Genomic DNA, 19165 nt, shown 5'->3' with positions numbered 1-19165 from the left:
AAAAAAAAAAAGTGACTGGATCATTTAGTACACAGTTGACATGTGGGCAGGGTAGGGCCTTCACAGAGTAATTTAGATGCCTTGGGAGGCTACATGACTACCTGACTGGATACATTTGAGGGCAGAGGAAAAGGGAGTGGGCTGAAAAGGGCCTGGTAAAGATATTCTTGCCTTGAGCTATAGGAAATCATACAAATCTAAATTAGGTAAAGAGTACCTCCCCTGAAGGGCCGCAATTGACAGGGGTTCCTGATCTATAATCAAGTCTGAAATTAAGGCAATGTCTTCTTTGGCCCACTCCGACCCAAGCCCGAAGCTGAGGGATCAGACGTCAGAAACTTATTATTCCAAGGAAATGGAAAGGAATTTGTATATGTTGGAGGCCAGAAGTTTGTGTCAAAGTAAGAAGGCTTTAATCGGGTCTTTTAGAATGACGTTGAGCAAAATTGTGGTGGAACAAAGTGGAACTGCATGAGGAGACGGAGGATGTGTTATCCTTCAGGAATACTGTCAACTCTTTGCTCAATTCCTGTACATCCACTTCGTTCTCCAGGATTTTGACATTCATTTGTCACAAGGGTTTTAGGCTAAGGGGGAGGTGTACTTAGAGATGGAAAATGCTGGGTCATCAGAGATGGTGATGGATTCAATGGAAGAGGATATGGTGTCATATAACAATGAGTTGTCTACTAATATGTAATCAATTTTAGAAAAACTATTTTGCAGGGGGAGAAGGTAAAGCCAATGCTAGAAGGATTATGTATCCTCCACAAGTCTGCAAAGAGCATGCATTTCTTTATGGGCTTTAGAGGTAGATTATGTAAATGCCAAATTCCTATCCAGAATAGTGTCTATGTGTAGACTGAAGTCCCCACACAGAATGATCCATGCCCTCGTGGGAAGAAGCGTCATTTTGGCTGCTAATTTGGACTCTGGGGTAGTCAATGATCAAGGTGTATATGCTTATTGTCAACACTTCTATGTTGCCAGCTTGAAGTCGGGTAATTAGCCATCTATTATCGTCATCCTGTTGAGAGGTAATGATTGAGAGGCCAGAATTCCTAGATATTAGGGTGAGTACCCCATTTAATTTAGACATAGCCAGGAGCAGGAAAGGTCGTGTATCAAACCACTACGCATGGAGAGTGCTTCTTTGTGGCTGATCTTTGTTGCCTGAAGAAACTTTAGCATGTTGGAGATGTGAATCATTCACTCGTGCGGCAAATAATTTGTAAAAAAAGCTATCCATCTAATAATTAACAACACTATGAAGAACGTAGGTGTCTCGAAAATCCACCCTGGAGAAGGCACTAACTGGCAAGTCCAGTGACACCAGGTCTTGTGCCCTCATGGTCAAAACTTCTTGTGCCATTGAAGCCTTACAGTCCAGACTTCCATATCCGAAGTAAGTAGAACAATAGGCCTAAGTGCAGGAAATGCAATTAAAGATATGTACTAGAGTCGGAGGAAAAAAAGGCGGTAAGAATCATACAAGCCATGTCCTATGAAGAACTATAAGGAAGGTCAGACTACAGTCCTGGCGATGCATACAACACTTTATAAACTAAAGAGGAGTGAGAAATATTTGAATGGGTATGCCATCGGCTTTCCAATTTTAATATAAAATAAAGAGAGGGAAGACCCACTATTAGGAAGTACAACTGTCCCGGTCACGTGATAATCACATGACAAGGACAGACATTCTCCGCTCATAAACAGGAAAACTATCAGACCGCACTAAGATTCAGGGACACAGGGAGACTTTGAGCACAAGCTGTTTTACGAGCTGTTTTAATGAAAGTTTAGCCTATATGTATTCAGCGTATGATTGTTTTCTAACACTGCATAGGAATCAATGTTTTTGAATTGTTTTAATCATGTGCATTTGTGTTTTTTCCCATCTTTTTACATATTTGTGTAAAAAGGCATGTTCTCGAAAAAACTAAAAGAAAAGACCTGGATACTATACATATATGCGTTTTTGTTTACTTATGTACAAAGAGAAAGAAGGGATATTCATCCAATCCACATACTGGTGTCTGCCTCCATGTAATAACTCCAATGAGTTGATTAATCTTGGAAGCGCTTCTTTTAGAAGCATGGAGTTACCAACGTTTAAGACAACATTTGATGAATGTCATAAAAAAGGTTTACAAAAGCTCAGACACTAATATTAATGGAAAGATGAAAGCGTGCAATCAAAATGTTTTAGTAATACTCAAATTTCAAATGTCAATTTCGCACTGCAGGTACATGTTTTATACTAAGGAGGAAATCCAGATGAATGCCTATTGCTGAATACCAATGTTTAGAACACCTAAGAAAGACTGTTGTAAGTTACATGTGTGGAAATGAAGCTCACACAAACATTTTATTCAACAACTGAAAACAGGGGTCTGGATTAGCAAATATAAGTTATAGATCAAACATGGACATATGGTCATCAAAAATATTGGAGTAAGCATTCCAGCCTTTGAAAGAATCTTGAATTCAAAGGTGCAAGAACGATCTAATACAGAATGGAACAATGTAAAGATCTTCAAATTAACAATGAAAGATTCCTTAAAATGTGTCATTTGGTCTGATGGTGTCAAGCACTAAGTGGTGTTAAAATCCGCTCACATTTGCGGTCTTCCCCTCTCTGCAGAATCGGCCTCCTTCATAATTTCATCTTTGTCTACCTCTATTTCTTGGTTTAGTCTTTATAAATGTCAGAACTAAGAAATTTTGCGAGGTGTTAAGTTAGCTTATGATATTGTATCAGTTCAAAAGCATTGGAATGAAAAGGTCAATAATGGTGTTTTGTATTTGAAAGTACTCTAAAATATTGGTACTGAATGTATTTATGTCCTCAAATCCATCACCAGAAGAGGATTTTATACCAGGAAAATAAGACAAAAAATTCCACTACATTGAAAAAGGTGTCTCTTCAAACGTCCTGCTCGAGGGCCTAAGTTATTTAGGAGTTCTACAAATCCTAATTCAGTTAGTCGTTTACCTTTATTTTCAATCACAGATCTTACAAAGTGCATGGTGAAACACAAATATAAGACCATACAAAGAAAAAATCATTTTGCTTCGTGCAAAATGCAACAATTATTAAAACAATGCAAGATTGAAAATCCGTATTCAAGCAATGAGCCAAGATTTACTGTGTAAGATTTGTAAAAGCTAAAAGGAGAAATAGCCCATATAATACATTTAAAACGTTTGATCCACAGTGCAACCAGAATCTGGCCAGACCAAAAACTACCAACCTGCGAGTATCGGTGGATAGGATTCTCAAGACCTCGAGGTAATGGCAAGGACTAATTAATTTGCACAGCGGAACAATCAACTTGCCCCGCAAAGTTTTGTGGCGGGGGCAAAAAAATAACAAGTGGACTATTGATTGGGAGCTAGCCTTACACGCTGGACACGGATCATCAGAGGGGGCCTTACTACACCACTTTTTACAGAACAATTTAGTGGGTAAAGTTTTAAAACAAAATTGTATAAATAATATAAGTGCCAGGGTGGAACAATTTATCAATCGTTTCCTCATAAAATGGGACGAATTTAAAACTCAAAATCCTGAGTCAATATACCCACTGATTTGGCGGCATTCTCCTTCACCATATTGGTATCCCAGTATATCTCCTTGACCCTACATTTTGGAATGTGGGACAGTATTTCGGGAGTAGACCAATAGACCTCCATCTCAAGTAGAATATTAAGGGAGCTAAACCATGGAATGGAGTTTACCTGGGCTCGCTTCAGAAGATCAATTGTCACTGCTCTGTAGGGGGAGAGCTCATTAACCGACCACAGTCAGTGCCAAATCACTAGCTGCTTATAGGCAAGCTTGAAAACTAATGGTTTTTGGCCAAAATCCAAAAACATAGGAGCCAAAGGGGTACTGCTAGGAAAATTTAAAAGGGATAGAAAGAAATAGTTTTCTACAAAGGTGAGAGAATTTGTGTTCCCAATGCACCACAATTCGGCCCCATAGAGAGCCCCCCCCCTAATATTTTAGTATTATAGATTTTCAGTGCTGGGGCCACTTTCCTAGACACTGTATTTTTATGGATTTTACTTAAATGAGCACTTTGCTGAATTAGTGTCAGCTGGGATTTTTCAATGTGTGATGGCCAATTCAACTTAGGGGTTAAATGGATACCCAGATAATTGAAAGCAGAAACTTGCTGCAGGGGGGTAGGTACTTCCTACATACATGGGCGTTTTGGATGGTTTGGGATTCCCCTTAGAGAAGATCAGATATTTAGTTTTAGCCTTGTTTAGTACCAAGCCATACATACTCCTTGCAGAATCCAGTAAAGTCATTCAGTAATTGTTGCAATCCAAGGGGGGGGGATTTAGAGATTAATAGGGTGGTGTACGCAAAGAGTAGAGCAGGGACTCTTCTCTCCCCTATTTTCGGAGAATCACATCCGTCCCTGTCTAAATAATCTACCACCCCATTTATAAAGAGGGAGAATAGAGTGGGCCCCAAAACGCACGTTTAACAGGGAATTGCTTAGTGGGTTTATTAATTTCCCCCACCTAACTTGGGCTGTATTTGAGGAATGCAACGGACTTAAAATGTCTAGTAAATTATGAGGCATGCTCATTTCTACCACCACTCTCCACAACTTGGCTCTTGGTACTAGATCAAATGCAGTGCGTAAGTCCACAAAAGCAACATATAACTTGCCCCCTCTGATAGTAACCTCCCTCCAGTAGAAACACATAAAATGGAAGACCTGGTCCAATGTGCTTATGTTAGCACGGAAACCTGCTTGGAAGTCGCTCAAAATATGATGCACTGATATCCACTCCTGGACCCGTAGAAGCACCTGCTTGAAGATCATTTTCTGCAATGAATAGAATAAGCATATGCGTCTGTAACTGGCTGGGTTGGGTCTGTCGCCCTTCTTGAAAATATAGATTATTTTTGCTATGTTCCACGAGGGGGGAATATTCATGCCTATTGCAATCGCTATTGCTATCATGTTATTACAAGGAGTCCAGGTAGTTAAATCCTCTTTGTACAGGTTCGGGCGCTCTCGTTGGGATACTTGAGCAAATTGCCACCCGGGTTTCTTCGATGGAGAACACCAGGTCATCCTTATCATACGAGTTTCCGCCCCAAGCTCCGGATGGAGCCTCAGTCTCAATACTACCCAGCGCATAGAGACCCCTAAAGTGGGTCACCTACTCCTCTGGCTGGACCATAATCTCTAACTTCTGCTTCCGCCCATTTAACCGGTGAGCCACTTGTTTCAAGAAAGGTTTGGGGTATTTAGTTGCTGACTCCTTTAGTAGGGACGACCAGAGTGAGCTTTCCAATTTCTTCTTTGCTAACTCTAGTGCTTTCCTGTAGCCTTTTCTACAAGCCACCAAATCTGAGTGGTTGTTAGATTTTGCTGCCCGAACAATGTCAGCCTTGGCTTTCCTGCAGTCTTGGTTGTACCAGCCGGCCTGGGGTTCTTGCTTAGGCTGGATTCAGCTATAATCCGATTTCTATCCCTACGTGGTTTTGCCAACAGATCCCTGATCCCACTGAGATGTCGTCCTGGTTTATTAGGGAACGAATCAGGACGTTATGATCCCTATCTAAGCGACGGGCCACTACCATATCATCAACCAATGGCCAAAGACTAAGGGCAACTAGACAATAATTGGTACGGCTGGAATAGACTGGTCTATTAAAAGTTAGCTCCCTTTTTGATCTGATTTTGTTCTCCCATTAGTGGCTCTCAGATCATATTGCATTGTGAGGGCCAGTACTTGGCTACCTCTCTTAGATCACCTTATTGGGGGAGATGTAGCAGTGGGACAAGCCACACCCTGTCCCACTCCTCGGTCAGGTCTTGGTGGGTCAGGGCATAAAGTTCAAACGTACAGTTGAAATCCCCCGCTACCAGAACTGGGGGACTTTCAGTGGATTCAGATAATACATGATCAAAAACTTGGACAGTATTAGTGTCTTCAGAGCACCGAGCAACTCTGTTATAAACATTGTAGACCCTGATTTTCAGATCGCTACATGATCCAGATCTATTGCTAAAATATCAGGGGAGTCTACCTATACCAACTTTATTTTTAGGCCAAGGACAATTTTAACCCAGATCGCCAAGCCTCCCGATGGTTTCTCTTTCCTAGTGGCATTTAGTCCATAGGTGGAACGCCCACTCCTATGGGGGGTGTGCAGACTCCACATTTCTTAAGAGTATCACGTTGTGTGAATCCACGAAGGCTCCCCAATCAGGGTCAGCCAATAGTTTGGTAATCCCTGCCACATTTCAGACCAGAACTCTTAGGTGTCTGGGATCGACATTGGTATTGGTGCGGTTTAAACTACTCTCAACAGGTGCTCCCCCATGCTCATTATTGGGGAGACCTCTAGCCCCCTCTTCTCCTAGGGCCAATATCAGGTGGGTGCAGTTTTCCCGAGCGTTTACAGGCAATCCCGTCCCTATGGGTACATGTGCTGGGGACCCGGTCTGATTTGGGTCAGAGGGGATTACACATTCGTTTAAGGGTAGCAATACTCCTCTCTGTAGTCATACTTGAGCTCCGGCTCCACTCATTTTAGTTGGAGGCATCTTCTCATTATAGACCTGGGTGGCCTTAATTGTTCTTTGTCCATTCCTGTGGCGGTCTATATCTAATTGTAATGGAGGTTTTAGCAGTGGAGATGGTGTGAGAATAAATTGACATTAAACCATCAACAGGGGACATACAAAAAAAAAAGAGACTTTAATCATATCCATTGGTGACCCCGGAACCATTAGTCGCTCAACATGTTTAATATCGTCTCTAATGATTGAATAGCAGTGCTGGGTGTTCCTGAACCAGTGGGTAACCTTATTTCTGAGTGAGTCGCAGTCTTCGTAACCATCCTTTGGGAGTTTGGTTACCTCTAGAGTTCTGGGGGCTTGGATCTAATTAAATTTTAATAATATAGAAAAATTAGCTTTCAGAGACTACAATTAAATAGAGTCTGTTTACTTAAAGTTATAAATAACTTGGTAATTGATTGAAAAAGCCCACATTGTTCTCAAGTGATAAACAGTTACAAATATGACCAAAGAGCCCAACTTCAACAACGCTGCTAAAGCAATATATTTAAGTAAAACAATAGAAACTATTACAAAACCACTGATTTACTTAGTAGAACCTTCTTCAAAAAGGAGGTCATATTTTCAGAATATGCAAGGGATTTAGAAGGGTTAGAAAAATTGACTCACTGAAAAAAGATAGGTGTTATAACTTTGAGCCAAAATAAAGTTACTCTGATCTTACTCCAGATAAGAAACTTCAAACATTTATCAACAATGTGCATTTCTTTCAACACCTCCACCACACAGGCCCTATTCTAAAAATAGCTAACAGTTAATTAGTGGTGGGCACTACCCTTCAGTCAGTGGTGCACGATTTGACCCATTACATTTCGACATGAGCCATTTATTACAATTTTTAAATTAAAAAAAAGTCTTACCCATCAGATTCCAGTCGTGTAGTTCTAAAATATCCTTAAATAAGTATGAAGAAAATAAGTCTAGCCCTTTTAAACAAAAATTCTGTAGAAAGAGGAAACAAACAATATGAAAATATTTCCAGTTCATTGAGGAATACTCATTCTAGAACATAATTTAAATCAAAACAAGATTTTTAGCACCTTCATGTGTTCTCAGAAATGAAAAGTGAAAACTTCATTGTATTTAAAACTCTGCTTTAATTTTACGATGTTAATGTATAAACAAAACATGAAAAACAGGCTGATACCTAGAGAGCACTGTTTGCATGTCTAGTTTATATTGAATGTTTTCATTCCCTGCCTTTACTGCTGTTGTGTTAAGTCCCTGTTTTAACTTTAATCAATTACTCTGCAGTATATCTATTGCTATCTTTGATGTTTTCGTTAACAAAGATACAAGTTAGAAAGAGATGTGTATGCGTTTCTGAAATAACTTATATTTTCATAATCACTACAAATGGGAATAGAGAACTCACACATACCGCAGATTTTATAGAATATTCTGCATCTGTAAAAACAACATGGCCATTCAAACTGAATAGCGGGATCCTTTTTAACCCCTTGGCCGTGGCGCTAATTCCGCCGCGGCACTGGGAGGGGGGAGCGCGCGGCGCCGCCATGCTCGTGACGGAACCACTCCGTCACGAGCGCGCTGTGCTAATGACGGAGTGGTTCCGTCACGGCCCGCCCGCTCAATAAAACCGCCGCGCAGGCGCGGAATTGCTGCCGCGTAGGCGGGGCTGCCGTGCCGTGACGGAACCACTCCGTCATTAGCACAGCGCGTCCGTGGCTCATGACGGAGTGGTTCCATCACGAGCACGGAAGGGGTTAAGGTTAAAGAACTGTGAAAAGTTTCATCAGTCTTTCCCATTAGGAATAACATTAGGGAAGCTTCATTCATTTTAACAGCTGTTCTTCTACGGTCATTCTTCTAAGTAATTAGAAACATGTGTCAATCACACCATAGTCACATGTGTGATTAGCAGTGCAACATGATGTACACGGTTGCTTAGTGCTCCCATGCCTGCACCAGTTCTCCTGATTCATCCTGCCCCTTTCTGCACTCCTGGGGGTAGTACCACTACCCTACTGCAGGGTTCCCGGATGAGCAACATTCGGCTGCAGAGAGAATCTGATCTGATACAGAAGAAAGACCAGAGTGGCTCAGATTGGGGTGTGTTGAAGACCTGTGAACATTAGACCTGTGAGACAGTGCTGCAACCTAGGTCGTGGCACAGAGGCGCCTAGGACTAGGGGATGGAGCAAGGTTTTGTATGTAAGAAACTGGCTTGGATGCGATCCTCTCGAATACCATGTAATAATGTAACCAACATGTTTCGTGGATACTAATAATCCCATTACACTACATTTTACATCATGTAGGGGAAGCTTGTCAATGTGCAGCCTAGGCCGTGGCACAGAGGCGCCTAGGACTGGGGCCGTCCCCTTATGCCACGATGGACTGCAGTGTTGCCTGGGTCTCTGCCAACAGTGTACTTCCTGGAAGGAGCTGAGGTTGTTGCTGCACACTACAGTGTCAGCGCAAAGTACCCTCCTCCCAAATCCCTCCTTTCTAGTCAGGATGAAGGCGACAGAGGTGGGCCATGGTGGGGAAGTACTCAGTGGTGACCTGTGGACTTTTGGGGCTGGACCTATGGCCTGCTTGATGGCCAGAGCCACAACCTGCCTTTGGGGATCGAAGATGGTGCCAATCGAGTTTGGCGGACGCCAGAAGATATGGGGACCACTTCGATACTAGAGGACAGTGGGTGGTGGCCTGTGAGGGTCTACTAGGAAACACTGCGGGACACACCGGGGGTGGATTGTTTGTGGCACTCTTGCTGCCTTCAACTGCTTGGCTGACAACTCATCTGAGCTGGTACTCCTTCAAATCCAAGACAGCCTTTAGTCATCTCCCAGACGCTGGTGGAGGAAGATCCAGCATCCCCATTTCTTGAGGACGATGAGGCTCTGGAAAGTGTGCGGTAGGGGCGTTGAGCAGGAGGCGACCTAGCTATGGCAATGCTCTCTGTCAGTGGTCCTCAGACATACTCAGGAGTGCACAATTTATGGATGAAGAGGTGTGGGATGGGGCCATCCCCCTTATCCCAGACACCCAGGCATTTAGAGTGGATGCATAGACAACAGTGATATAACATGGGGTCAATGACAATGCTCCGCTGTAGACTTGATAGCATCTTGTGCGATTGTTGGGGGGTTCTTCGGAATGGAGTGGAGAGGTGGCACCGTGATCGATGTGGCCTTTGCTTATAGGGGGAAGACAGAACCAGCCCTGCTTCTTAGATACTGCTTCAAATTGATCTGTACGTCTGAGTGGCCTGACTGTATGAGTCACGCTTGACTGCAGAGCTGGCAGTGCTGGGAAATTATATTATTGCAGGACACGAAACACCTGAGGAACTGTTCCACACTTTTGATCTTTGTCTATTAACTGGAACATGATTTAGGTGCCAGTGTGACGTTAGAGAAATTGCATGTGTCCCTGCCCTTCGATGGCAAGAGATAAACCTGACACAATGACTAAACGGAGGAAGATGGATACACTTTAGAGCTGATCTTCCCACCGCCCCTGAGTGGAAAGCCAACATCATCAGCTGAAACTTCTACCTCCACAGAATTGATCCTGCAAGCCATTCAGACAAGACAAGGCCAAAATCATTGTGGTGGGACTTTACATGATACTCTTATGGCAGGACCTGCACCATGTGGGAGACCGGGCGGCGGAGGCAGATGACACGTCAGAGTTGGAGGATTCGGTGAATGAGATTATATCCAATGTACACAAGCTGGAAGCATTATCGTATATTTTAACAATGCGAGCTGGGGATGCAGAGAGATGCTCCAATCGCAACTTAAGGTCCATAGGATTCCCTAAGGGCACGGGGGCTATGTCTGGTGGCTCTTGTGGAGCAATGGCTGAGGAATTTCCTTCCTGAAGGCAGGATTTTCCGTTGCTTCCTTACAGAACAGACACACTGCTCAATGAGTCTGATATACCCCACTGTTCCCCTCCGATATCACTAATCTCCACATTCCCAAATTACAGAACCAAGACTTAATTCTGAGAACAACCAGATGGAAAGGGGGTAATGTGCTTTGTTGTACATAAGATCACAGTGTTCTTGTATTAGACAAGGGCTGTTCAAACTCAGCAGAAATCCTTCTAACAAGTCAAACAAAATATCCAGGTGGGGAGATATAGGTTACTGTTTCCCACCAAATTAAAGGTCATCTTCCAAGAAAAAAATGATCTTCTTAGAGCCCCTGTAACAGTCTTGGACATGGGTAAAGGGAAGTAGCTCTGAAATTGAAAAGTCACAGAAATGACAAAAAGTGGGTTGCAGTATCTTCCAGAGAATAGCAAAGCCTAAATAGCAGAAAGCAAGGTGTTGTCAGAACTAGAGACAACTTAAAATTCATACAGGAAGGACCCCGAAGGCCAAGAGTGACCAACATCTCTTGATTGACAAACTATGATGGAAATCGGTATAGCAGCAATGAAGAAAACGTGAAGAGGGATTTGGTGAGTGAACCTGTGGCTAACAGAGTCACCAACGGATAAGACTAGAATGGCACCAGACACATCCACTTTCTCATCTTTTTCATGTGTACCCATTGTGTAAACGGGTTTGAAGTGATGTTTGTTGAGGTGGGAGGAGAGTGTGGTCGGATTACAGGCTCAAAATGAGAGGCAGTGAGATGCATGGAGGGATATTAGATGCATGAAGTAAAGTTTGCTTCTGTGCTTGCCCTGCAAATTATATTTAATGACTCTTCCCGCATTCAGTGGAGAGAGGTGGTTAATAACTCAAATTTGGTGCATCCCATGGAGGGAAAATGTACACTTGCATTCATAATCATCCAGTTGATATTAAATTTGTAGTAGGGTTACTTTTTTTTTATTTTTTTTAACAGTGGGGGTACTTTCCGTCAGGGGACATCTAGGGTCCTTCTGGTCCCTGAGACAGAACAGAATGATGGCTCAAATGCCAGATACCTCACATTTTGGAAGTACAGGGCGGGGGAAGAGATAAGGATTCACGTTAATAGTGTTTGAATTAGATATACATGTCACTGCAGTACTTCCAAGGTTGTACTTTAGGACACTGGAAAGAGACAGAATGACATGCTGAGGCACTGGCATATCAGAATGGAACCCAAAACAATATGGCAACTGACACACAACTAAATCAGTCTGGATCTACTAAAATACTGATATGGAATGTAAATGTCCTGTTACATAAAATCATGAGAGGGCAGTTTTGAAGACTATTAACAGATCTCATGCGGACATGGTGCTCCTCCAGGAGACTAACGTTCTGGGCAATAGGCTTCCTTTTCTGGCAGGCGACGTTTCTACTTTGGGAGAAACATGACGGCTTTTTATGGTGGATCACTGGGCATGGCAATTTTTTTGAGAATTACATTCCTGTCCACCATAAATAAGACCCATATAAACCCTCTAGGGAAATGTATCACCATTACGACCCTGCTGTGGGGTACACCAGTTTCATTTATGAAGGTATATGCTCCTCCACCACTCTCTACCTAGTTCCTGAAAAATCTAGGCCCAATTATCTTGCAGCTCACAAATGTAGCTCACATCTTTGGGGAGATGTGAGCGGTCTGTACAATTTGTAAAAGAGCCAGGTCTGGCACAGGTACAGTCTTTCAGCGAGGACCAACATGCCTGGCACCACTTTCAATATCAAGAAGAAATGAAATATATTCTAGTACGGCGCTGGCAAATCATTTTCTATTGTAGATTCTTTTTTAATTCTCAACACCAACATTGCTGTTAGACAAGTTCAGATGCTCGCTTATGGGGTCTTCGTCCACTTCCCCAGGCAAAAGGAACTTAATCAGGGTGCAGTCTTTGGAAGGGGCTAACGGTGACTGAGTGCTTGGTATCTGATGGGCATCAATCTAAAAAATCAATCAACTAGGAAGTTAGTGATTATTTCTAACTTAAATACGGACTCTGAATTCTCCGGATACACACTGGGAACCCTTCAAGGGAATAATTAAAAGACGAATTATAACCTATACGACAGGACAGAGTGAGGTTAAGAGGCCTGTCTTGGGGCAATCTTCCTGAAAATTGAGGTACAAAATATAACTAGACCTAACTGTTTGAACCTCTCACAGACATCACCTCTAATAGATCTAGATTATCCCCAAATTGTGCTCAGTGAGGCCAAGTTAGGCTGCCTTGCACAGACTGTCAGAATAGGGTCACTGGAGGACACAATGCAGAGAAAGACACCCTGCAGGCCGTATCAGATAGGCATTTGCTGCTTACTATACAACAACTGTATGTGAACGTTGATCCCAAAGTATGGCAGGAGCTCTTATTGGCCTTCCAACACAACTGACGAGTAAGGGGTATTTTTTTTTTTTTTTAGAAAAGGAGACCGGCAGAGACAAATTGTCCTCAGTCCTTTAGTCGCTCTAGGAAGGAAAGACACCAAGCCCAAATGGCTTCCCTGCCAAACTGTTCAAATTGGAAGTAAAAGGAATTAAGCCACTCCTGCCTTTATGTTGAACAAAGTGCTGTAATGCGGAGAGTTGCCTACTGAGTGGCTCAGTGGTTAGAGGCGGCAGACCCAGAAGCTGAGATCGACCGTGGACCAGGGTTCGATTCCCCGCCTCGGCGGGTCTCGGGCTCAAAATTCCACGGACTCGACAATTCTCGCTCTGGTGCCTACTCAACTCACGGGGTCACACTCTGCGACTCTGGGCAATAGCTTGCTTAATCTCCACTACGGCCCCTCGCGGCGGGATGCCTGCCTTTCACCTTGTGGACACCCTGCCGGGGTTTCTCACAGGGGAATACCAGGACGGGTTCCCTAAGCAAGCGCCGGGACGATTACGGGCAGCTGTGCGCTTTACAAGTCCAGCGCATTTACACATTTACATGGCTGAAACTGTTGTAATACCCAAACCCAAATAGCACATACACCTCTCTCTTATTACCAGATTTTTTTAAAATAAATATTGAAGCCAAATGATTTCCAAAGCCATGGCCACATGTCACGATTAAGTGATCAAATTAGTCATACACCCTAATCAAAACAGCTTAAGGCCTCTCCGTGCTACCCGTCATAACATTAAAAGCCTTCATAATGCCTTCATGCTATCCCCTTATTTGGACACAGAGAAAGAAGATCAGGAGAGATGCCCTAGTGAAAGGATTTGAGTGGTTTCCAATACTGTCAGACAGAGTAGCTATGAATGCAGACGAATCGCTTGTTTACCCTCCAGGAACACCATAGTCCGGGGCCAAATCAATACAAATTCTTAGTATATTTTATGAAGATCAACTTCAGTAAGTTCAATGTATATGCATCAAGGGCATCAGTCAGAACTGCAATGGGCTTTTATACCTGATGTTAACAAGAGCGGTTTTCAGATACTTAGTTGTCTATAAGGCAAATGAGAGGACCCTGGCCAGGAAAACAAATACAGATCCAGTTGGGCAGGCTAAGCACAGACCTTGCATATTAGTCTCCCTGGTGACTGCCCTTCATGGGTAAAGCCTCCATTTTCAAGATGATAGCCATGCCACATTTCCTGTACCAACATCAGAACTACCCATTCGAGAGTCCATGCGACAACTTCTCTCGCTTGAGGTCTTGGTGCACGATTTTTGTGGGAGGGCAGTAATCCACATACTCCTGTGGTCAAATGTTATAAACCTCAGTATGATGGTGATATAGAAGAAACATACAAACATACTACCGCGCATAGTAATTAATGAATGGTTAAATTACATTATCGCCTATGATACAGAATGACAGAAAATTTGGGGGGGAAGGGTGACAACCCCCCCCCCAGCACAATATATATGTCGAAAGATGAGGTCCAGACCTGCCCTCATCCTTGGTTACAGTGCTGAAAATATAACCCCATGCAAGACAATTAGTTGTCCCGAAGATTAACGAAAACCTCCATCATTGCTGGGGCGCAGAAAGGTGCATGCGTTGCAGAACTTTAATGGCTGGGATGCCATGGGGATATCTAAGTTGGGAGATGTTATGGCGAGCATGCACAAGCTTTACTTTGAAAAGCTGTAAGTAAATTGTGACATGCAGAAAAGCCATTTTTTGGGTTCCTGCTGATTAGGCACACCTTCTTTCCCCTTGCAAAGAATCTGGTGGGCTTCCCTGACGTTCGTCCTCTTGAAGGAAAATTTCTGATGGGACATGGGTAAGTTGCAGATTTCTGCCTTACACAGGTCACTCATGGTTCACTCCCCTGACAGTTTTAGTACTTTATGAGTGCCGTGGGGAAGGGGACACTAGAATCTTGAAAATGAGGAATGGCAGAAAGCTAGAATGGCCTAAAGGGAGCTTGCAATCGCTACCCGATTGCGAATCATTTAACTTACATATTTACACAGAGTATACGTTACCCAGCATAAGCTATACCTCTTTGCTATAGTAGCCATTCCTTGTTTACTTAAATGTGAAGGACAGGTGGCAGACTGTCTGAACCGGACCATGAATTTAAACATACTAAAGTGGAATGTGTGCTACCTTTGGAGAAGTTGACAGTTGGAGAATAGAAATAAATTCCTAAATTTGCACTGCGTTATGTAGGAACTGACGTGAATAGATCTAAATTGGCATGAATGCATGTGGGGCAGGTTACTGCTAAGCGAGACATAGCCAAACACTGGTGAGACAGGAATGCTTGGAATGCTGTGGTATGGCCCAGGAAAATTGAAGGTTGTAGGACTCAAACGTGATGTCCCCAAAGTATGCTAACGTATAAGAGGGGAACTGGATGGAACCTAGTAGTTATTTGCAGCTCTGCAAGTTGATGTAATGCAGACACTACTGCTGATGCATTAAACTGCCCCTCACATGATATTGTGCATTACAAGTCATACGCATCTACAACAAAATGCAACATTTCATACTAATGAACTTTTACAGGAATCTACAAATTATCAAAGGAGCGGACATGGCTCCTTTAAGGAAGGGCTCTCCTTAACAAGCGAGCACAACTCTGTGAGGTCCTTACATGCAATGCTTGAGGACCTGAAGGGGGCGGGGGAGAAAGCAATGCATCCCCCTGATGTATGGCTTTCCAGGGGTGATCTTGTATGTCAGCTGCCCCTTTTCCACACCTGTGTTCCAGGGGGCGTGGACTGCTCATCGCAGTTCCGCAAGTACATAGGCTGCCAAAATGGCTACTCACTGTTGTGCAAGTCCAAGAAATAGGTTGCCATCTTGAGGGTTCTCTTTCCATACATGTGGTCCTATAATCTCCTTTACCTCACTATCTGTGCGACTGTCTGCTCGTTCTACGAGATACAACATACACAATATATGGTTGCAGAAAATTCACTTTATGCATTCACATCTTTCTAATCAGACAACTCTGATTAACATTGGTTAATCAGAATTCAGGCATCTTGTATAATGGTATTAATTTGTATTGACATATGCACCTACAGTTACACAATTTTCATTTTTTCGCATTTCATTGGTACTTATCTATTTTCTTTTTTTTTTAGTCAATGAGAAAATGAAGTTGCAACTGTTATATGTCCGCAGTTATTTAAACGTGATGTTTACCCACCTATTCTTTGTCTGTAGAGTTTAAACAGCCATATATAAAAAGGAAGAAAATTACCTGAAAATATTAGCACTGTAATATTAACAAACGTACTTATCTAATGCGATTTGAGGTTCTTTGGGAAATATTATTACGTTTTAACTCCCCAAGCATTCTGAACAGCAGTTGCCGCCGCCAGTCAAGACTAACATTAGCACGGGCAGACTCATAAAATAACACCCAATTTCAGGTTTTTCCCAATGTTATAAACACAGAAATTGGAACACGTTAACTTCAGTCTGTGTGATGCTAAAAAATAAGTGAAAACTCGAGGCCTCCGAGCCCCGGTCCTAAGGATTCGCTCTGAAGTTAGTCAGTAAAGCATTGAAGCTGGTGTCTCTTGTCAGAGAACTCCCTTAGCTCAGCGAGAAAGGGAACAGATTTTCCACCATAAAAGTACAAAATGCCCTGAGGCTACGGGCAGATGGACACACAAGCCATTATCGCAGGTTCACTGAAAGGTTTTTATTTGACAAATATTCAATAAAAATCTGTTGCTTACCTCAGGCATCTTTTCTTCGATGAAATGAATGGTGTAAGCAATATTAAATCTGATCACGTTACACAGAGGCATCTGCAATTGAAAGTAAAAACGACTCATTTTCGGTATAAACACGTATTGACTTTTTTGCATTTTTGTTTACAAGTTTTTGGCAGTTATAAAAAAAAAAAAAAAAAAAAAAAAAAATGTAGGACATGTATATGTTATTTTTTCTACGCTACAAGAATTCCAACCCTATTTGTTGAGCGCGCATAAATGGAAGGTATTTATAATGAAATGCTGCCGTCTTGTGGAGAAAGCGTAAAAGTACACAACATTAAAAATAAAAATCGATTTTACCATTCCTCCATTACGGTCCTGCACATGCTTGCTTGAGCCTTTATAGCATTTTCAAAACGTGTATGTTGCAAGCCCTGTGAAAGCATTCCTGTCTACAGTCAAGGAAATTTTAATTTTAAAGACATTGAGGAATAAAGTGATTACGATCTAAAGACATCACATCTAGATATTCCACTCAAAGGCTACCTCCCAAAATGTTCCACAGGAGAGCCCTGCCACGCAGACAGAGTACGAGAGCGCTTTAAATAGAATAGGATCATTAGACGAGAGGGGAGCTGGCGAGCTTACACCCGACTATTTGCACCAGAAGGCCTAAAGGTGGATTGGAGGGACAGCGAGTGCGACCTGACAAGTGAACTTAATGTAAATGTAAGTAAACATTCTTGGGAACCTGTAGAAAAAAGGATAAGTTTTGATAAAGGATAAACGCGCTGGATGAGTTTATAGTTTTTATGGCAAGAGTTCCATATAGGCTTATGGAAAAACTTAGGGCAGGACCAACCCTTCAGCCCTGGTAAACTGCAGCATATGTAAATGGTAGACTTCTATCTGTAAATACAAAACCAGCCACAGTGCCTTATCTTGTTCAACATTTTCATACATTCTGATGCTTTGCAGCAGTTTTAAGATCTTACAATTGCTTGTTGCTCAAATGGGTGCAATTTCTGATATTTAGATGTTTCCCTCGTCTTCATTGCTGGATTTTGCTTGCGAGAAAGTGTCACCTAGTCATTTAATGTTACTCATAATTACACTGATATTATGAAAATGTCCCATACAAGCAAATTGAAACCTTTGCACCAATGCATTGCTTCAGTATTGATTTAAGTCTACTCCTCAACCAGCAGATTAGTCTCAGTCTAGAGCCCAGAAGCCAATTTTCTCTTACATCAGTTATCTTAAAGGAAAAAATGCTTAAGCTACCGCTCTTCTGCTTCCACCATATCTGTCTACCATTGCCTCCATTATCCTCAAAGAAACAATGACTTACCTGAAAAGCTGATGTTACCGCTTGGTGTCTGCCACACAATAACATGCGTAACACTGCCAGATACAGATCTGGCTCCAAGGTGCAATATACTGCGTTTTCTGTGCAAACGCTATATCTTTGCAGTTCCCAGTAACGCGGCTGGCATGCAGAAATGTTTGTATACCGTTTGGGGATAGGTATAGGACTTTAGCCAATTGGCCACTGGGGCAAAAAAGGATGACGAGCCTGTCAGATGTTTCTTTTTTTCATTTTGTTTTACCAATACTTTTGATTTCAAAAATTAGTTTATTTAGGAAAAACATGATCAATCTAAATTAATGACCCATTACTGAATCCGAAATGTTGTCTCGTTTACAGAAATGTAGAGCTTTTCTGGTTCACCCATAAATATCACATCTGTTTCGATCACAAACTGCAAGCAGGCTGAAAAGAAAAAAAACCTTAACAACGAACTCCGACTTAGAAAAATGCAAAGACGGTGGTAAAAAATAGCTTATTTTTACACAACTGTAGTTGTTCCTGAAAGATAGGAAGATGGTGATCTGAGCACAGCAAACCTTTTGTTGATGCCATTGTTAGGAAAAAGTGACCCAGATATCAAATATGGCTTAGCACTGGGGCGGGAAAGACTAATCAGCTAAGGAATAAAGGAAGTAGGGGTACAGTGGGATGAAGGGGGAATCATCAGTTCCCTGCAGATATTGAAGAGCTCCTTTAAGGTACTGCTAGGAAGTGTGGCTGGAAGGTAATTTATATCTTAGTATAAATTGTATGTTCCAGAATTAGGATAAGGCATGCTATTAGGACTAGGAAGCTTGTTTCTAGTCCAGGGAAGGCATGGCTTGGCAGTTTGGGCTGTACTGTTCCCATGAGGCACAGGGTCAGACTGATTTGCATATGGCCATGTCTGAACTGGGGTGGCAGAGTGGGCTAAAGAACGGTGATGGATTAAACCCAGATCTTTTGACTGGGTGTGAGTGTTTGATTGGTTCAGATGCTCCGTCCATCACCACCCCCTTTTGTACTGCTATTAGGACTTAGGCAAGTGGGGACTTTAACCCAATTTCTATCCAACACTTGTTCTTTGTATTTTTAATAGGTGGAGATCATTCTACGTGATGTAGGTTGGCTGTAAGCTTTGACCACTTGGCCCTTCCCAGTGAAT

At 42.4% G+C, this 19165-nt stretch overlaps 1 protein-coding gene across 2 annotated transcripts in view; it reads right to left on the bottom strand.

Annotated features, from left to right (window-relative positions):
- DROSHA (drosha ribonuclease III) overlaps positions 1-19165 on the bottom strand; it is a 669472-nt gene that overhangs the window by 283177 nt on the left and 367130 nt on the right. For both annotated transcript variants that reach the window (XM_078687959.1, XM_078687960.1), the window contains exons 10-11: positions 16671-16742; positions 7484-7565 (exon numbers count right to left, since the gene is read on the bottom strand). In XM_078687959.1, the coding sequence (XP_078544085.1) occupies positions 7484-7565; positions 16671-16742 (154 nt within the window). The remainder of the gene's footprint in view (positions 1-7483; positions 7566-16670; positions 16743-19165) is intronic.

Source organism: Lissotriton helveticus, chromosome 4_1 (assembly GCF_964261635.1).
Source record: "Lissotriton helveticus chromosome 4_1, aLisHel1.1, whole genome shotgun sequence".
NCBI classification, from domain to species: Eukaryota; Metazoa; Chordata; class Amphibia; order Caudata; family Salamandridae; genus Lissotriton; species Lissotriton helveticus.
This window is presented reverse-complemented; position numbering and strand designations above follow the sequence as displayed.